Source organism: Lytechinus variegatus, chromosome 14 (genome assembly GCF_018143015.1).
Source record: "Lytechinus variegatus isolate NC3 chromosome 14, Lvar_3.0, whole genome shotgun sequence".
Taxonomy (NCBI): domain Eukaryota; kingdom Metazoa; phylum Echinodermata; class Echinoidea; order Temnopleuroida; family Toxopneustidae; genus Lytechinus; species Lytechinus variegatus.
The window spans coordinates 9,917,807-9,935,957 of NC_054753.1; the positions used below are offsets into that span (position 1 = coordinate 9,917,807).

Consider the following 18,151-nt stretch of genomic DNA (forward strand, 5'->3'; position numbering starts at 1 on the left):
GTTCTCGTGTATATTTCCATTGACATTTCAAATCATATCATTTCATTTATATTCCAAAATCGCAAAGCAAGGTAAAATTACAAATAGAGCTTCATGGGGAGGAGCAATTAAATTTTTTTATTGGCCCAACTTCACATTCATAAATATACACTATTGTATGAAAGAAGAAAGGAATACGGTTACGTAGCTAATATTACTTGTGAACGAAAGGGGTTGCTGTATCTTAAGAAGATTTTATCAGCCTCCCACCAAACCGAAGGTGTTTATGTTAATTTTCTCTGTAAATAGCCAAAAAATAGTAATTTTGTCTTCTAAAAGCAGAAAAAAAGTTTTTTTTTAATAAGTTCTTCATACATACTGTCAAAATTTCAAGTTGAAAAGTTGAATAGAAATCATGATGCAAGCATTTATTTGACACAAATTCTCTTCGGATTGCTTGAAATAATAATAATAATAATGATGAGACTTGTAAAGCGCCAAATCCACTCTGTAGAGTGCTCAAGGCGCATAAAGAGCTAAGAGTTAAATAGCAACGTTTTTAGAAGATTTTTGAAAGTTTCGACAGAGGTACATTTTTTATGTCTTCAGGAAGGCTATTCCACAAAGTGGGGCATGCAAAAGCAAATGATCTTTTCCCCCAAGTTTTTGAAACTTTCGGAATGACAAGTAAGCCAGAGGTGGATGAGCGCAAAGATCTGCCTGGTCTGTAGTGATTGGTAAATGAAAGACTGTATTGTGTTGATCCACGAATACTGTGAAAGGCAAGTAACAAAATCTTAAAGATAATCCGGTATCATGAGAATTCACACACTATTTGAGTAAACCCTGAATTCAGTTCAAACGTTGTTTTCTCCTTTTTTGCGAAGCTCTCTATTAGTTACTTCTGCATTCAATCAAGTCTTTTCGCGGGTTACTGTTGATAAATTCTGACAAGTTACATGTATACATACATGTAATTTTATAAAAGCGTAGTATGTGCTTTCCCAAACTCAATTAAATTTGAAAATTCAGTTTGGGCGAATTGTTGGTTTTGGGATGGTCACAAAATATATTTGTAACTTAGATTGTATATGGCTCTGTCTAATATTAAAGACAACGGTTGGGAAAGTTGCAGCTCTATGTTCTCCATCGCTTCCCTTCATTAAAGGAGGTTTTCCCCAGGACATCAACAAACTCTATCACGTTATTACCAATGACATAGCATCTGTCCTTTTGGGGTTTGTTTCGTTGATGTAACTTTATCATTATGTTCTCCTACTTATCGCCAAAGTTGCGATCTATTGAGAGTTTCCTTTCATTCAGAATCGACGTTTTGTAATCCTCCTCGCCGCCCTCTTTAGGCGAATCACTGCCATCATCTCTTGTGTCTATTTTAGCCCAGGACTGAAGCTCAGAGGTTCCAAAGATCATGAAAATTACCCAGGCAGACATGGAGATCCCAAATGATATCCAGAAAAACCGTCTCCATCCTGCCAAGTCTGCCTGCAATACAAAAAAACCCCGACATTATTCAGTAGTATCTTGAAATATACAAAAATCTCACATTAGATAAATTTGTATTTCAAAGTACTTCAAATTTAGACCAGGAACACCTGCATTTAAATGAAAACAAAGTAGTTTTATAGCCCACATGCATAATTATGATAAATTGAGGGGAATACCGTGTGTTTGCACAATTTAAATAAGGGTAAACAAACGATATTGGCTATTACAGGACCGACGCCCCTGATCAAGGTAGTGCAACGATCCTACATGTAAGACTACTCTACTGTTTGTGTGCGTATACGTGTGTGTGAGGGTATTTGTGTGTGTGTGCGCGAAATTGCGCGCACACTCGGTTGTTAATAAAATGGACATTCAAATGAAAGAAAACATTTTTTCAAGAATCGACCTTATTCTTAAATACTACAGGCCTACAGATTTTCTTAGTGTTAAGGTGGGAGTCTACCAAATTGATAGAAGAGAACAAACAATTACTTCTGTATGAATCATTTCCATTTATTATTACGTAATGATTAAATTCAAACACAATTACTAATGAAAAACTTAAAAATATTATATCTGCACTTGGTATTTACTTGGTTTTCTGTGTAGATTGCAACGACGATTGGCGCCACGAATCCCGGTATGGTGGCAACTGTATTTGCTATGGCCACGACCATTCCAGCATAGGGGGTAGCAAATTCCATCATCGTAAGGGATGATCCCGAGTACGCTATTCCCGTGGTTGCTAGTCCAAGTGAGATGAATATTATTACGAGAGTTGCATTACATCCGACTGATCCCGATAAAACTAGAAAAAATCCTGATGGAACGAGTCCTTTAAAATTAAAAGTGGGGAAAAAAATGTAAAACAATCTTAAAAAGAACGTAAGGATATTTGATACCTATTTATTATTATGAAATGTTAGGTTTTTAGGCACTTTTGGTCTATCTTTACAAACGTATACACCGGACAAAGCTGCGTCCCGCAAATGATAATACAATAAATAGTAATGATAGAAATACCTTATTTCTAAAAATATAAACTGTTCTAAGAATCAAATAAGGTGCACTTTACTCAACAATTGAGTCAGAAGATGAAAAGGATATTGATATTTTAAGATTTGTATAATAAGGAAGGGGCCTAGTGGGTCTATGTTTTGTGGGTCTCGTGTACAAAAACGACCATTAACAATTGATAGCAATTACCATGATTACAGTTAGGATATTTGTGAAAGTTAATAGAAATATGGTATTACAAAAGCAAACCGAAGTATATTATGATTTATTATGACATATTACTTCAATTTTCCATTTCCGATTCTCACCGAGCGTAGTCATGACTTTTCTGACAGCAGTAATGCTTAATCTTGTGTGTGCCAGGAGAAAATCGGCCATCACTCCACCGAACATGATACAGAATAACAAAGCAATATATGGCACCGATGATATGATACCTGACTGTTAACAAAAAAATGAAATATAAACAACAGTGATTATGCACTTGTTACTAACAACCGTTTGCATTCATACAGTCGCACAAGTATAAGCGGAATATTTGAAACAAAATGTTACACGTCTCTACTAAAGCGGAAGTTTTCTCCTCAATCTGTAATATCTAGTTCCCATATTGAAAATTTCACCCCTTCAAAGAAGAATTTTGAGACTTCATTAGGATCAAAGACCCAGGACCATAGCTGAGGAAAGGGTTCAGTAATAGAAGACCAATCAGTCAGACCCACTACGGAGTTTCGCACAGCAACATAATTATACAGTGCGTATCAAAAAAAGTTTACAATTAGAAAAAAAAAACCTGTAAAATTATACATTTGTAATATCCTGAAGATTTTTCCACATTTTAACATTGGTACAGATCCATTTAAGCAAATGACGATATATAACTGTCGAAAAATATTTCCGCTTGAGTGAGCACCACTTACTTTTGAAAAGTTAGTGAAAAATGATTTGCGCAGAACTTTCAAATAGTTATGCTAATAAAAGTAGACCTTAATCATGAAGAACACGTGGAATTTAGCTAGTAAAATTGATTTGAATAATTATATCTTTTACCTGTTTAAACTTGTTTCCTTGCCCAAAACACTTTGAAGAGTGCATTTCGCCCCATGACACAGCGTGAAAACGAGCATTTCTGCGCAAACAGATTTCTGCGAGCTTTACAAAAATGTACAGTGCTCACTCAAGTGTAACATTCTGTCGAAACTTTTACTTTCTTTGGATAGATGAGACCCAAACCCAAGATTATAATTATGTGAAAAAAAAGTTACCCACATGTTGTATATATTTTTAATTCTCGGGTCTTTTTCAAAGACAGCAGTTTCGCCCTGATAAGCATGCGTAGGGTTCGAAGCCGTTTCTTGACGCCTGCAATTTGGGTGGTGATACAGAAACGCCGAAAGTGGCAATGGCGTATTTTTAGCATCCACTTTGCAACATTCACAATCTGACAATCTATTGAAAACTGCCTGTTATATCACAATGGACAGATTAGAGGTCATAGTAGAAAATTGATGGACCAGGGCAGCGCATCCTCTTAAGATTCGAACCGGACAAAAATACAGAGTCCAGGACGACAATGCTGTTTGATTCACCGATTTTCGACAAAGGCTGCTTTGTTTTGACAAAAGATCCTCCGCGTTAAAGGAAGCGTCTGCTAAAATGTTGTTAAAATTCTCTATCATTCTTCTGACAAACATTATCTGAGGTCTGAAGCCTGCTTAAGATCGCCTATTCACCAGACACCAGTCACCCGACCTTTTATAAAACAGTATTGTTCTTAATTCGGTTAGTTGGCTGGTTTAGAATACACCGATGTATGACAAAGTTTTCTATCGATCAGAAGTTCTTGGTGTTTTTTTTTTCATGAAATATCAGTCCCATTTGGTTAAATGTCTACAAGAACGTGTACCTTAGAGTTTGATTATAGGCTCGGTATTAAACGTCGGTAATGTCATGGACATATCACATCTGGCGGTTCCACGGCACTATCCACATCGTGGATTTATAGCTATTTGTAGTCCGGCGTCTGACAAACTCCATGTCCAGTTTAACATATTCGAACTTCAAGTAAACCAAAGTACCTTTAATTACTGGGTATGGTATCAGTATTGATGTAAGGCCTACCCTTGTTAGATACAAACCTGAGAGATGTCAAATCTTAGAGCCTCGTTCAAGAATATTGGAAGATTTGAAGTAAGTGAATAAAGGACCCAGAGCAAGGCGAAATCGGCGACACAGACAGCTAAGAGGGGCAATGACGTAAAAAAATCTTTCCAAGGGTACTTCCGTCTCGTCGGTGGCTGAAGAAAAGGTAAAAATATGCTTTACAGTTTGTTGGATTTCATTACTACCCAGTTACTTTATCGTTGTCATCATATTAGGACTTTAAAGCTTCATGAATTAATCGATATTTTTGTATTCAATAATGCTGATAATCACAGTAATAAAGATGATGATAACTGTAACGATAGTAACGTCAATTGTAATAATAATCTTAATTACTGGTATATCCATTACTAATAATCATTAATCCCTGCTGGAAAAAACACAGTGTCCCACAGTGTGCTCACAGTGTGTTCACATAGTCGACTCTGTGAAGATGTGATTCACAATGTTAAAACGCTCCAATTGAACAGTGTGAAGATGATTTCACATTGTGGACACCTCCACAGTGTGGTATACCACAGAGTGTTCACTTAGTGATGTTTGATTTCACAGTGCGAATTTACTCGTTCACAATGTGAAGATGTGATTCACAATATTAAAACGCTCCAATTGAACAGTGTGAAGATGATTTCACATTGTGGACACCTCCACAGTGTGGTATACCACAGAGTGTTCACTTAGTGATGTTTGATTTCACAGTGCGAATTTACTCGTTCACAATGTGAAGATGTGATTCACAATGTTAAAACGCTCCAATTTAATAGTGTGAAGATGATTTCACATTGTGGACACCTCCACAGTGTGGTATACCACAGAGTGTTCACTTAGTGATGTTTGATTTCACAGTGCGAATTTACTCGTTCACAATGTGAAGATGTGATTCACAATGTTAAAACGCTCCAATTTAACAGTGTGAAGATGATTTCACATTGTGGACACCTCCACAGTGTGCTATATCACAGAGTGTTCACTTAGTGATGTTTGATTTCACAGTGCGAATTTACTCGTTCACAATGTGAAGATGTGATTCACAATGTTAAAACGCTCCAATTTAATAGTGTGAAGATGATTTCACACTGTGTTTCACACTGTGGGACACTGTGTTCTTTCCGGCTGGGTAATTTTGCATTATATCAGTGATGGTGCCCTTTTGTGTAATTTTGCATTAGCACACAAAATCGTGCCTTTATGCGAACCCCTAAAATCATGAAAATCCCGATAAAACCAAATGGAAAGGCCTATTTCCAACAAGATAATCATAAATACAATTTGTATTGTTCATACCGCTTTGGAAAGTTTGAGATCATTCACGATGTAATCCCTCTCCTCCTTCGATATCCTAGGATGTGCTAGGGGAGAAGGATACGCGAGTAGTACCCAAATAATATACCATATTACTCCAAAAGTACCTATGAAATAGCAAACAAAAACAAATGAAGGTATGAAAGCGTTGGTGCACGATAATGAGTTAATTATTAAATGAGGGTTAAATTGTCGAAATTTATATTTTTCAGAAAGTGGGTTGACTTATCTGTGCCCAATGTTTTGGAGAAATATTTCTGAAAGTGTAAATGACACATGAGTTGAATGAGGGCAAATTGTCAAAATATATTTGAGAGTGTGTAGTGTTTTTAATGTGCGTGTTGTTGGATAGGTTTCAAATTTTCCTTTTAATTACCAAAGAGATAAAATGTGGATGGCCAGCCACCGAGGAAGTCTGATGCCGAGAGCAAGCCAGATATCGGCTGAGCAATGATTTGCCCGACCGACGATCCTGTGAAAAGGGTTGAGAATGAGAGATGATAGAAGTGAAACAGGCAAAACTCAGGTTCTTTATCTGAATTTCAGACCGAATAGAACATAGCATTTACTACATTCATTATCAAGAAAACACATACCTATTTTGTTTTCTAGAAATACGAAAATTATCCAATGGTGACAAGATCTTGTGAGTACAGTGCGGCAAATGCGCGTTCAGTCACTTTAATTTACAGTGAAGGTTCTCAAGACTGTAATCTACCTAACGTTGTCTCAAATTTAGGTCTCACAATGATTTAAAGAAATACTTCGTTTTGCTTATGTTTGTGCTTCTAAACTGAACTTTCACAACACTGTTCTGCTTTTGCGATTCTCGTAAACAGGGAAGGGGTGTTGGCGTTTGATCCCATACTCTTTTTAATTATATTTAGGAAGCCCGAGATGGGGTCTACGAGTCGCCTACCCCCACCCCCACCACCACCACCACGATCCGTCACTGATCCCTCACCAGTCAAACCTTACTGACATTAACACTAATTTAAACTATTAACACAAATACTGCTTAAAATTCTTTGCACCAATATTAACGCTTCAAATCAAGCATAATCTGTGCTGCCAGCAAAATCAAAGCGCAATCATTGTCATAATATTATTCAATTATTCAAACCTCTCATCAGAATAACTTCAGCTGTTTAATTACCAGAAAATACGATAGCAAGTAATGTGCTCCTGTCAGCTTTCGGAGCCCAGCGTGACATCAGCGAATAAAGGCAAGGATAAGTCCCACTCTGGATGACATAAAATTAATTTGGGTGAATTATGAGCACAATTCAGTTATTTGAGGTATATCCATGCTATCTTATTGAATATATCAGATTTTCCTCGGTGCATTTTTTTCCCTTGTCGTCTGGTTTTTGTATGTTCAAACTACACCCATTTTTGTTTTCACCTTAACAGACACATATTTATCCGAGTGTGTTGTATATTGATGTGAAATTATGGCATTGCGATTCAGATCATGGGTTACACCACATTATTGAACAAAGAAATACACTCGGCACACTGTGGTGAATGTTAAATACAATGTCAAAACAATCTACCCAAATTCAAAAGGGCATCCAATGTATATTTTATGTGTGTTTTAAATTTATTTAGATTATATTTATATAATGATCAGATTTTCGTTAAACCGCAAATAAAGCGAGGTATTTCTAATTTGAATCTAGTCATTGTTTTTAATACAAATATAGGCTCTTATTACATGTAAGTGTCCGTCATCTTTATTAAATAGTTAGATACGTGCGTGACACATATAGAGCGCACATCACTGCGAGGTTTGAAATGTGTTATAACCCTGCATGTGTTTTGTAATAGCATGAATAGTGTCACGGTGTTAAAAATAGCGTAATCAACTATAAGAATATTACTAAGCTGAGGAACTGAGTACTGTGTGACAAATATTAAACACTTTGCCCCAAAATACAAGTAAATCACGTTCTTGTGATTAGATTCAGCGGCGGACCGTGACCCGGAGGAGACAAAGCATTGGGGGGGGGCACAGCATTGTTCACAAACAATGCTGTGCCCCTCATGCTTTGTCTCCGCCGGGTGACGGTCCGCCGCTACTGATTAGATTTCAGTATGTCCAAAGTTTAATTTCATATTGTTTGTCCATAACAAGATGAAACATATCCATGATATTGAATAAAAAATAGACAATGCTATCTTAGTTCGATATGCAGTAAATAAGTCGGGAGGTATCTGTATACATTATATTATTTGTGCCAGTGTACAACATAAGATATAACATAAATGAGTACTGTTCTCTTAATTGAAACTGCACAGCTATGACATTAAAAGCACCTTCGTATTAGGAAATGTGAAATGAATAATTACTATCAGAGCATTTCGTTGGTGCCATGTCTTAAAAAAAACATTAAGACAACTAAACCATCACAATCCCACATCTATATTTGAAACGACTATAAGAGGTCTCGGTTTAATTAAAATTCCTGCCCTCAAACAACATCAAATAATCATGAGCGACTGATCTCCGATAAAATGAAAGAAACGAAAATTCGTCACCCACCTCCGCCAAACCTGACATGACTCGCAGCGCCATGATAGCTGGAACGCCACCTCGATAAGCAGCTAGAGGAATGAATAAAGATGTCACGGCTGAAGTGAGGTACCCAAAGCCAATGATAATGGTGGTACACTGGGGGTACCTGTCGGCCAGTAACCCTGACGGGACCTGCAGTACTGGGAAGCCATAGTAGAAAGCGGCTAGGATCTGCTCTTGTGTGTGGGAATCCCATGGAAATTCGCCTTCCTAGGTTGGAATTCAGATAAAATAAACTTACTAACCACACATGCCTCGAAATTCCGCATTTATATCATCTCGTTGTTAAAAGTTTAATTTTGTGAAGTGTACTGGAAATTTCATATCTCATTCCAATCTTATTAAACCTGCCTTGATTTTTTCTTTGTCATTTATTGATTTTTTCGAAGAGTTACACTTTTGCATCTGAGGATGCTTTCGGTGTGCTTTCACTCGTACATACCTGCATACGTACACACATCATCACCCTAATAACATTCTTCCTTTGAATAAAGAAAAATAGAGAGATGCAAGAACAGTGGAAGTGTTAAAAAACACTACAAATACACGACACCGTAACACGTAGCTCAGCTTTTCGTTTCAACAGACGAAATTCGACACCAGCCCGGCACCAGCGCTCAACACGAACTACCGGAAATACGTCATTATTTTCCGAGAACAATTCCAACACCGGGCATCATTTCAAGAATGGTGTTATGGCTAAGTTTGGTGTTGTCACAACATCAACACCAGATGTCAACACCGTACTTTAATTCACCAAATTACTCCCCAAGCATACACCCTCCTCTCCTCTCTCTCTCTATCCATTTTCACTCCATCTATCTCTCTGACACTCATCGCCTTTTGGTCTCTTATCTGATGAACTTTGCTTACCACCAAGGTATCATCCGACTCATTGAAACCTGATCTCTCTGGGCAAAGTTCAGCAGTGGAGTTCACGGGGTCATAGGTAGCACTGTAAGTGCTGTTTGCCATCGCTGTCATAGCAACACTAATGTTTACCCGGTTAATAAACGCACATGTGAGACCAATAAAAGCTATGTAGCTCAGGGTGTAACGGCAAGAGCACAACGGGCTACCAGTACCAGGCTCTAGGACAAAGTAAGAAAAATTAAGAAATTGTAATATTAATCATTAAATGTATAATTATCGATATTCATATCAGTATTCAAGTGGCCATATTGTACTCATGCTTTATGTATATTGTTTTGTTTAAAATATTGTTATGTGTTTTTATCTTGTGATTTGTTGATGAACAATTTGACAAAATAATTAAATGAAAAATATTGATTTCCATGAAAATAAGAAGTGAATGGGTGCTTGAAATTTTCAATGAATATCCAAAACGAATGACAAAAAATATCATTGTTGAGCAAAATCATTGGGATAATAATTAATTTAACCTTTCTGGCTTTCAAAAAGGCATACACGCCATTGGAAATGCTTTTTCAAAATGTTCTATTTTTTTCTAAACAGGATACAGCATTTCTATTCTTGTCTAGATAAAAGAAATCTATCTTTCCCTGCTCTGCCGTTTCAACAAAAAAAAAGTGCTGACTTGTCATTTTTCCTCACCATGCTCACTCCGGTCATTCAAATAATGGCTGATACTAAAGAATTAATTTACGACCGCTAAACACTCAATTAGAACTTGTATAGTGATATATATCACAGATTTGGCATTAATATGACCTTTTTTTCATTCGCTTCATTATCAGATAGTTGTTTTTGCAAACAACGACGTTCAAGAAAATCAAATAAACCTGGTCGAAATCCATTCAATGTTTGTTCAGAAAGATAAAACCAGATTTCCTGGCCTATATGTTCTACAACTCAATAAAATAGTTTGCATGCATTTCGTCTGGAAGAACTTAGGCTCTTCAGCTTGGTAATTGGTCCTTTTAGAATTTCAACGACCTGATCTTTGCACTAGCATTTATTAGCCATCAAACATGGGTCTCATTTATGAGGATCTCTAAATGTTCAGTTGGAAAGTTTGAATTCATAGTCAGATGAAATGAAATTGTATATCATAGCACAAATGCTTTGTAATGGATACAATAATAAATTAAGATCGAAATTAAAGAAAATTATTTATAGTTTGGGTGACATCTTATCCCCATTAGATTCAAATTTTCGACAAGAATAATGGAATATAAAATGGTGGTCCATAAACTTTGATAAGATGGGTAATTCATTTCAGAATGATATGCAATTAATATAAGCTTATCTTTCTTTAAGAATCACAGTGGCGTACGTATCTCAAAAAAAGTTTACACCGAGAAAAAATCCTGTAAAATCATATATTTGTAATATCCTGAAGATTTTTCCACATTTTAACATTGGTAAAGATCCATTAAAGCAAATGACGATGTAACTGTCGAAAAATATTTCCGCTTGAGTGAGCACCACTTACTTTTGAAAAGTTAGTGAAAAATGATTTGCGCAGAACTTAGAAATAGTTATGCGAATAAAAGTAGACCTTAATCATGATTAACACGTGGAGTTTAGCTAGTAAATTTATTTGATGATATCTTTTACGCTTTTTCACTTGTTTCCTTGCCCAAAACACTTCGAAGAGTGCATTGCGCCCCATCCCACTCCCCCACACACCACACCGAGGCCATCTTGGCGATGTTTGCTTTACACTGAGCTGTGATTTACATGAAATGCCTAAGGCTTCATTTTCATTTATTAATCATTGTAAAGCTTGGGAAAAGTGTGGAGGAAACAAGAATCAAATTAAAGATGAAATGTAAACACACTTTAATGACACAAACTTAGTGAAAATGCTGGAGATGTCTGATATAAACGTTTGTTCAGATTCAGTTATGTCCTCAGATCCAGCTGGCACACAAAAGGGTAAAGGTTGTGCTTACTAAGTGTTGAAATTTCAATTTGGGTGGCAAAATTGTTACAAAATGCTGGAATGTATCCGTTTTATTTCAATCGACTCAAAGTGCAAAGAAAATGTATGAGAAATGTTTCGCAGGGTAAGTTTTATTTCGCCCTCTCCCCTTGACACAGCGTGAAAAATATAGACAGTGCTCACTCAACATGCTCAAGTGTAACATTCTGTTACCCAAGATTATATGTGAAAAATTATAGTTTAATTTCCCAGGGATTTTTCAAAGTGTAAACTTTTTTTGATACGCACTGTATAAGAAAATGCTGCCCCCTTCAAAATTCTGACACTGGGCTTAGCAAGGAAATCGAACCCATTCAAAATTTCTGACGGCGATGATTTTTTTTTATTATTTTGGTCATTCATCAGATCAACATTCTTTTTTTTCTTCACGCTTTTACGACCCTCTCTCTTTCAGGAAAACAACACAAATAGGGTTGAGTACAACCCCCCTCCCCACTCGGTACTCTAATGATAAAGTGTTAATTACTTCTATCATAACACCCCGATCATTGTGTTTACGCGTGACAAAATGATCTTTATCTGTTTATATTAATTATATCAATTCAACTTTTAATATCATATATGATATTTTAGCAAAATCATGATAAAAGACTGACAAGAACGTTCTGATGCTATCTTCTCGCCCATGTGGAGAAGAAAATTGTTTTTTTTTCTTGTACTTGCTTTTTTTCCCTGGCAGGAGGGGTATCGCTTCTTCCTTCTCTGTATTGCTCAAGTCCACCGCGTCATGTTGATAATTCTTGTCTAGGGCTGGATCTGGACTAGGCGCCATAATGTTCAAATTAAGGTAGAAGATCTTCGAATGGCGTGTTCCGGTAGCTAGCTATATGAATCCGAATAGTCACAAAATATCATTTTCTTGAATATGATTGCTTTGTGTGCTATTTGGGTTTGTTTTAGGAAGATGCAAAATACACCACATGACCACAAGATAGAATACGTGCTATAAAATTGTTCGTACATGGCATTACTATTAATTGCTACGATAAAATGTTTACTTCCAAAGAAGGGCACTCATGACGTCACTATATATACAAGTCCATTCCAAAGTTCTCTGAAATAAAATTATCTGATTTTTTTTCTGAATGAAGATAATATATAAAAAGGAGGGAGGCGGACATTGGGATGAGAAAAGAACGAAAACAAAGGAGAAGCCATGAATTGACAAAGAGGCGACCACCCAGACCCCCCCCCCTTTTTTAGAAAAGAAAAATCGGGGAAGAGGCAAGTAAAAGAAAGAGACGATGAAGGAGGCAGTGGCTGATCCAGGGGGTGGCGCAGGGGGCGCCCCCCCTAATATTTGAGCGGCGCCGCTCAAAAAAAAGTAAAAGAAAAAAAGGCGCTGCTTGAAAAAAATAAAGGAAAGAAAAGAAAAGGCGCCGCTTAAAAGAATTATACACTGAAACAGATACAATATTAGCAACAGTAAAGAAACAACCATCCCCCAGCAAAGCACAATCATATCATTTTTCTTATCTTTTCTTTTAACTACCCTTTTCCCAGCAACTTCGCCGGTTAAACATAATCAGCAGTGCGCTGCCTGCATATAACTGGTGCTAATCAAGGATAATCTGCGCCACCTAGATCTAAATCGGCGCCGGGCAAGAATAATCGGCGCCATCTGGTTATAAATCGGCGCCGGTAAAGAAAAATCGGCGCTGCCCAAGTTCGTAACCGGTGCCGATCAAGGATAATCAGCGCCACCTATATCTGAATCGAGGTTGGTCAAGAATCCATCTGGTTCTAAATCGGCGCTGCCTGAGTCTTAACCGGCGCCGATCAAGAATAATCAGCTCCCCCTAAATCTACATCGGCGCCGGACAAGAATAATCAGCACCACCTGGTTAAAAATCTGCGCCTCCTGGTTCTAAATTGGCGCCAGTCGATTATGAATTGCCGCTGCCTGAATCTTACGTAACGTCGGTAAAAATAATCAGCACTATTTGTTCTAAATCGGCGCCGGTCAAGAATAATCAGCGTCCCCTGGTTCCAATAAATAGGCGCCAGTAGAATAATGAAGAAGGGCCTATTGCCAACCAAATCTAGATCGGCGCCGGTCAAGAATGATCAGCGGCACCAGGTTAGACATTGTTGAATGGTCATAACAAAGCTTACAGATGCCCTTACAGATTGGACTGGGGTGGGGCAGTTGCCAACAGATGTCATGAAATTTTTAATTTACTTTAAAAATCCAAGAATCATACAAAAGCGTAGAGCAAATCCTTTAATTTTGATTTTATTTTCCAATGCTTTGAATTTTTTTTTAAAGGTCAGTCACTTTTCTTCTTTACACATTCCACATTGTGCCACCTATGGTCTTTAGTGTAATACAGCTACTATAGTGTTTTTTTAAGATGATTCGATATTTTAGTCCAAAACTTTGCTAAAACCCATTGCTAATACCGGGAGTGTATAATTACGCAACCAGACGTATATTCGTTAGACCTTAAACCACTAAATATCACTTTCAATGTACAGTTTGTCAATACCTTTGTTTTAAAGTTTAAATGTTTACGCCACAAAATTTGATTTAATTTCATCTTCCATTAAGTTAAACATTATTCATCTGATCACTCAGGAAGAAGTTAAAAACAAAGATAACGTTACCTGTAAAACTGGAGAACTATTTCCAAAGGTCTGACTTGAACATGTTGAATGATCTCTTTCTGAATTTAGGTCATAAGCATCATATTTTGATTTGATTTTATTTTGATTTGATTTGATTTATTTCTGCATTCACATCAATTTCAGAATTACAAAATACATATATATATATATATATATATATATATATATATATATATATATATATATATATATATATACAATATTTACAAAGGTAATACATGATTATATCAAAATAATAACAGTCGCATAGTATAAATATTGTAAATAAATATTAACAAAAAAAGATGTGTCATATATTTTTTCAAAACAAGATTATAAATGAATGCAGGAGACTGCCATCGTGAGCGATTAGGATTGATGATGATGGAGGCCTCATTCAGTTCAGTAGTTAGATAAACATTACTCATTACAAATTGCATTAGATTTAGTGAAAAGCATCAAAATATATACCAAATTCTGTAATAGGCCTATATACAGAATTTGGTATATATATATTTATCATGTACATGAAAATTGAATGATAATTATATAAACCTGGATTGGTGATGTATTCCGAATGATTCATGATGGAGTATCGTTGTATATACCGAGGCGTCGATCCTGGGGGGGGGGGGGGGCAGGGGGGGGTGATCGCCCCACCAATGAAAATATTTGGGAGGCAAACATATCGTTTCCCCCCCCATAATTCCGCATGTGAAAAATGAAATAAGATGGTCATTATACACAGAAATCAGCAATTGATATTGAGCTACACGACTCGTTCTTCATTTAAAATGAAAAAAAATATATATATGAATATATGATACATATGTATATATAACAGAAACAATAACTCCGTAATGATTTTTTTCGCAAATTCTTTATTCTTTCTTTCATCCTTTTATTCAAACTTTTTCTTTTAATTTTTCCTCATTTTTTTTCTTTCCTCTCAATTCATTTCTTTCCTCATTTCTTTCTCTTTTCTTTCTACCGCTCACCCTCCCTTCCCCTTTCTTAATATATTTTGTTAACAAGTCTAACATTGTGTAGCCTTTTTTGTTGATTATTTGGCCTGGCTTGGTCGATCCGATGGTACATAGTGGTTTGTCGATTGTCCCGTATTTAATTTTTGTGAAATTTGGTCACCCTGACTAGAACATCGAACTTATTATTCTTCGTTTACAGAAACTGGGCTTTGTGGCGCGCGCCTGTAATCCAAGCTGTGGGGAAGTTACAAATTGATGCAGAGGTTCAAGCCCCGGGTTCGAGCCCTGGTCACGTCTTTCGGATGGTGACGTTAAAGGTCGGTCCCAGACGAAAATAATCATATCTGATTGATACACGTCTGACAAAACTCAAACACACACACTAATTATTTAATCCAATAATGCATTAGGTAATTTTTTTCCTTAGACCTTACGTGGGAGACATACATGTATCATACAAACTTGTATTAACAAAAATAGGACGCAATTGTGATTTAATGTAATGGAGATCAATTCTCTATTTGGGGAAAGGTTTTTTTTCTCCATACTCACCCATTCCTCTCCCTTCAGAGTGGTTTGAGATACCCATACATATTTTATTGTTTGTTGTGTTTTTTTCTTGTGCAAATGTGTGTTTCTTTCCATGTTAATGTTTATTTTAAGGTGCATGAATACAATTAAAAGAAATTGCTGAGAAACTCACTCATCACCACTGAAGAAAGAACAGTGGCTTTCAATGTTGCGTCATCTTGCAACTTTTGAATTTTGACCCTGCCCCACATGGCACTGCGCCTCCATGTGAAAGATAATCAAATCATGTAGGGTATCATTTTAAAGGAAATTAAATGATCTACTCATTTATATTAATTACATATTGATATTTACTAAAACTGATGAGGAATTATCGGTCAAAATAAAAACGTTGAGAAACTCACTCATCACCACGGAAAAAGAGCCGTGAATTTCAATATTGTGTCATTTTGCAGCTTTTGAACTTTGACCTTGCCCCGCATTTCAAGGCACTGCACCTCCATGTGAACCATAATTATATCATGTAGGGTATCATTTTAAAAAGAAATAAATGCTCTATTCGTTGCTATTAATAATACATTGATATTTACTAAAACCGAAGATTTCCAAACTTTTTTTTGAGGATATTACTGATAATTGGGTAAGGCGGAGAAAATAGAAGGATTGAAGTCAATGACGTTTCGGCAGGTGCCTTGTGAGGCCTATAAACAGACGTATGATTGTGACATGGAGCTAAAAACCTCTCTATTTCATTTTTATTTTAGAATCATGTATTAACTGTTAAATTGCTAGAAGGAAAATCGCAATAAAATATGAGAAAAGTAGTTGTTAAGCAGCTGCATGCGTTTACTGCCACAGTGTACAAAGTCGTGAATATGTGAAATTGTCAAAATGTTCTTTCTTTTCTTTGTTATTCTACCCACAGATTCATTTTATAGGGTGTTGTAATATCATATTGATGGCCATCGCACTTTTTTGTTCGATCAGTGCTGTCATAAAAATAATCTTAAATATTTTGTTGGAAGGATCCATATTCTTGGGAAGCGGGGGTGTGGGGTGCAATTTCAAGATTTCCATGGGGTTGATGCGTGTATTATTGACCATAGGCAGCACCCCGACAAAACTGTTGCGTATTAAATGGCAATATGGAACCACAAATTACCTTAATTCTGTAGCAAACAACTTTTTTTCCTTGTCAAATTTAAATAGCACCCCTGTTAAAAAATCGTTCCCAGGAAACATCTTTTTTTTCTCTCTTAAATGAAAAAAAGTAAAATGTTTGCATTTATGCCTTCTTATTGTGATATCGTTTCTATTTGATAATTACGCTGCCTCATTCGTTCCAAATTAGTTTCGAAAGCTGAGTGTAAGGGTTGGTGATTTCTACTTATCTCAGAATGCAAACTACTTACTTCGTCATCATAACTATTATTTGTTCTTTGGTTCTGCGATCATCAGGTAACAATTTCATTTTTTTTTCTTTTTCATCTTAAACACCTAGTCCGTTATCAAGTATATAGTTGATTTGAATATTGTGATGAATCAAACCAGGGGCCCGTTGCAGAAAGAGATGCGTTTAAACGCAAGCCAAAAAATCAATCGCAAGTCCCAAATGCGCGCTTTTAATTGGTTGAAAATCAAGTTGCACGTGATTTTCAGAGTTGCGATTGATTGCAACTCTTTCTGCAACGGGCCCAGAGCAGAACTAGACATTCTATCCAAATCTCCAGTAAATGTAGCATATGTATAAGAAAATTAGAGCGGTTCATTCTGTGTCATTTTCCCAATACAATTATCATCCACAATATTTTGATTTAAGACCAGGGGGGTGTTTCACAACGATTTAAGTATGACTTAAGTCGCACTTAAATGCCGACGCGTACATGATAAGCAACGCGCAATCTTATACCGTGTTTACACAGGGACACGGCTCGGGGGTTCGACACGCGAGCCGTGTCGAACACGGCAATTTTATGCTGTGTAAACGCGATCACTGTGATCCGCGAGCCGTGTCGAACACGGCTTTTTTGATCCGCCAAAATCGTAGGTTTCAACCCGCGAGCCGAGTCAGACTCGGCAATTTTTTCGTGTGTAAACAGAAAGCCGTGTCGAACCCTCTTGACCTAGGTCTCCGCGTTTTCACTTTTGGCATTGTTGTTGTTCGCACGGACAAGATTCGATTCCGGCGGTGAATTTCCCGCCTTTAATTTGCGACGTCATAATTATTCTTCCGTTCGAGATCCGCGAGCCGTGTTGAACTCGCCTTTTTATATGTACGTATAAACGCGATCACAGCATCCCTTATGGAACAAACACAGTGTTACCACAGTGTGTACCACAGTGTGTACCACAGTGTGTAACACAGTGTGTAACACAGTGTGTTCACAGCGTGTACCACATGTGTTTAATATATGATTTTGGGACGTGTGGTAACACTGTGTTTACAACACTGTGTAACACAGTGTTGCCACACAGTTCGAAACACATATTAAACACACTGTGTACCACACGTTTATAACCACATAGTCCTTTACACTGTGGCATTCACCACAT

General features: G+C 36.8%; 1 protein-coding gene across 2 annotated transcripts; it reads right to left on the reverse strand.

Moving 5' to 3' along the window:
* Positions 1-580: 580 nt before the first annotated feature.
* Positions 581-12,471, reverse strand: LOC121428187 (sialin-like). Of its 2 annotated transcripts, none has more exons than XM_041624790.1 (10): positions 12,138-12,471; positions 9,419-9,636; positions 8,513-8,755; positions 7,124-7,211; positions 6,344-6,439; positions 5,950-6,074; positions 4,641-4,799; positions 2,811-2,943; positions 2,079-2,320; positions 581-1,482 (listed from the first exon to the last, which is right to left on the reverse strand). In XM_041624790.1, exons 1-10 carry the CDS (start codon positions 12,244-12,246, stop codon positions 1,255-1,257), a joined length of 1,641 nt encoding a protein of 546 aa, XP_041480724.1. In that variant the 5' UTR covers positions 12,247-12,471; the 3' UTR covers positions 581-1,254. The 2 variants fall into 2 exon arrangements, with proteins under 2 accessions (XP_041480724.1, XP_041480726.1); XM_041624792.1 differs by having other exon boundaries at positions 12,134-12,225.
* Between the last annotated feature and the right edge of the window lie 5,680 nt (positions 12,472-18,151).

Bases quoted from the DNA above. Each gene is read 5' to 3' on its own strand.
- LOC121428187 (XM_041624790.1), bottom strand. From the start codon at position 12,246: ATGGCGCCTAGTCCAGATCCAGCCCTAGACAAGAATTATCAACATGAC. The intron at 2,944-4,640 runs GTTTGTATCTAA...TTTTGTTAACAG, and splicing joins TAAGATTTGACATCTCTCAG to TCAGGTATCATATCATCGGT. The intron at 2,321-2,810 runs GTGAGAATCGGA...TTAATTTTAAAG, and splicing joins AAAAGTCATGACTACGCTCG to GACTCGTTCCATCAGGATTT.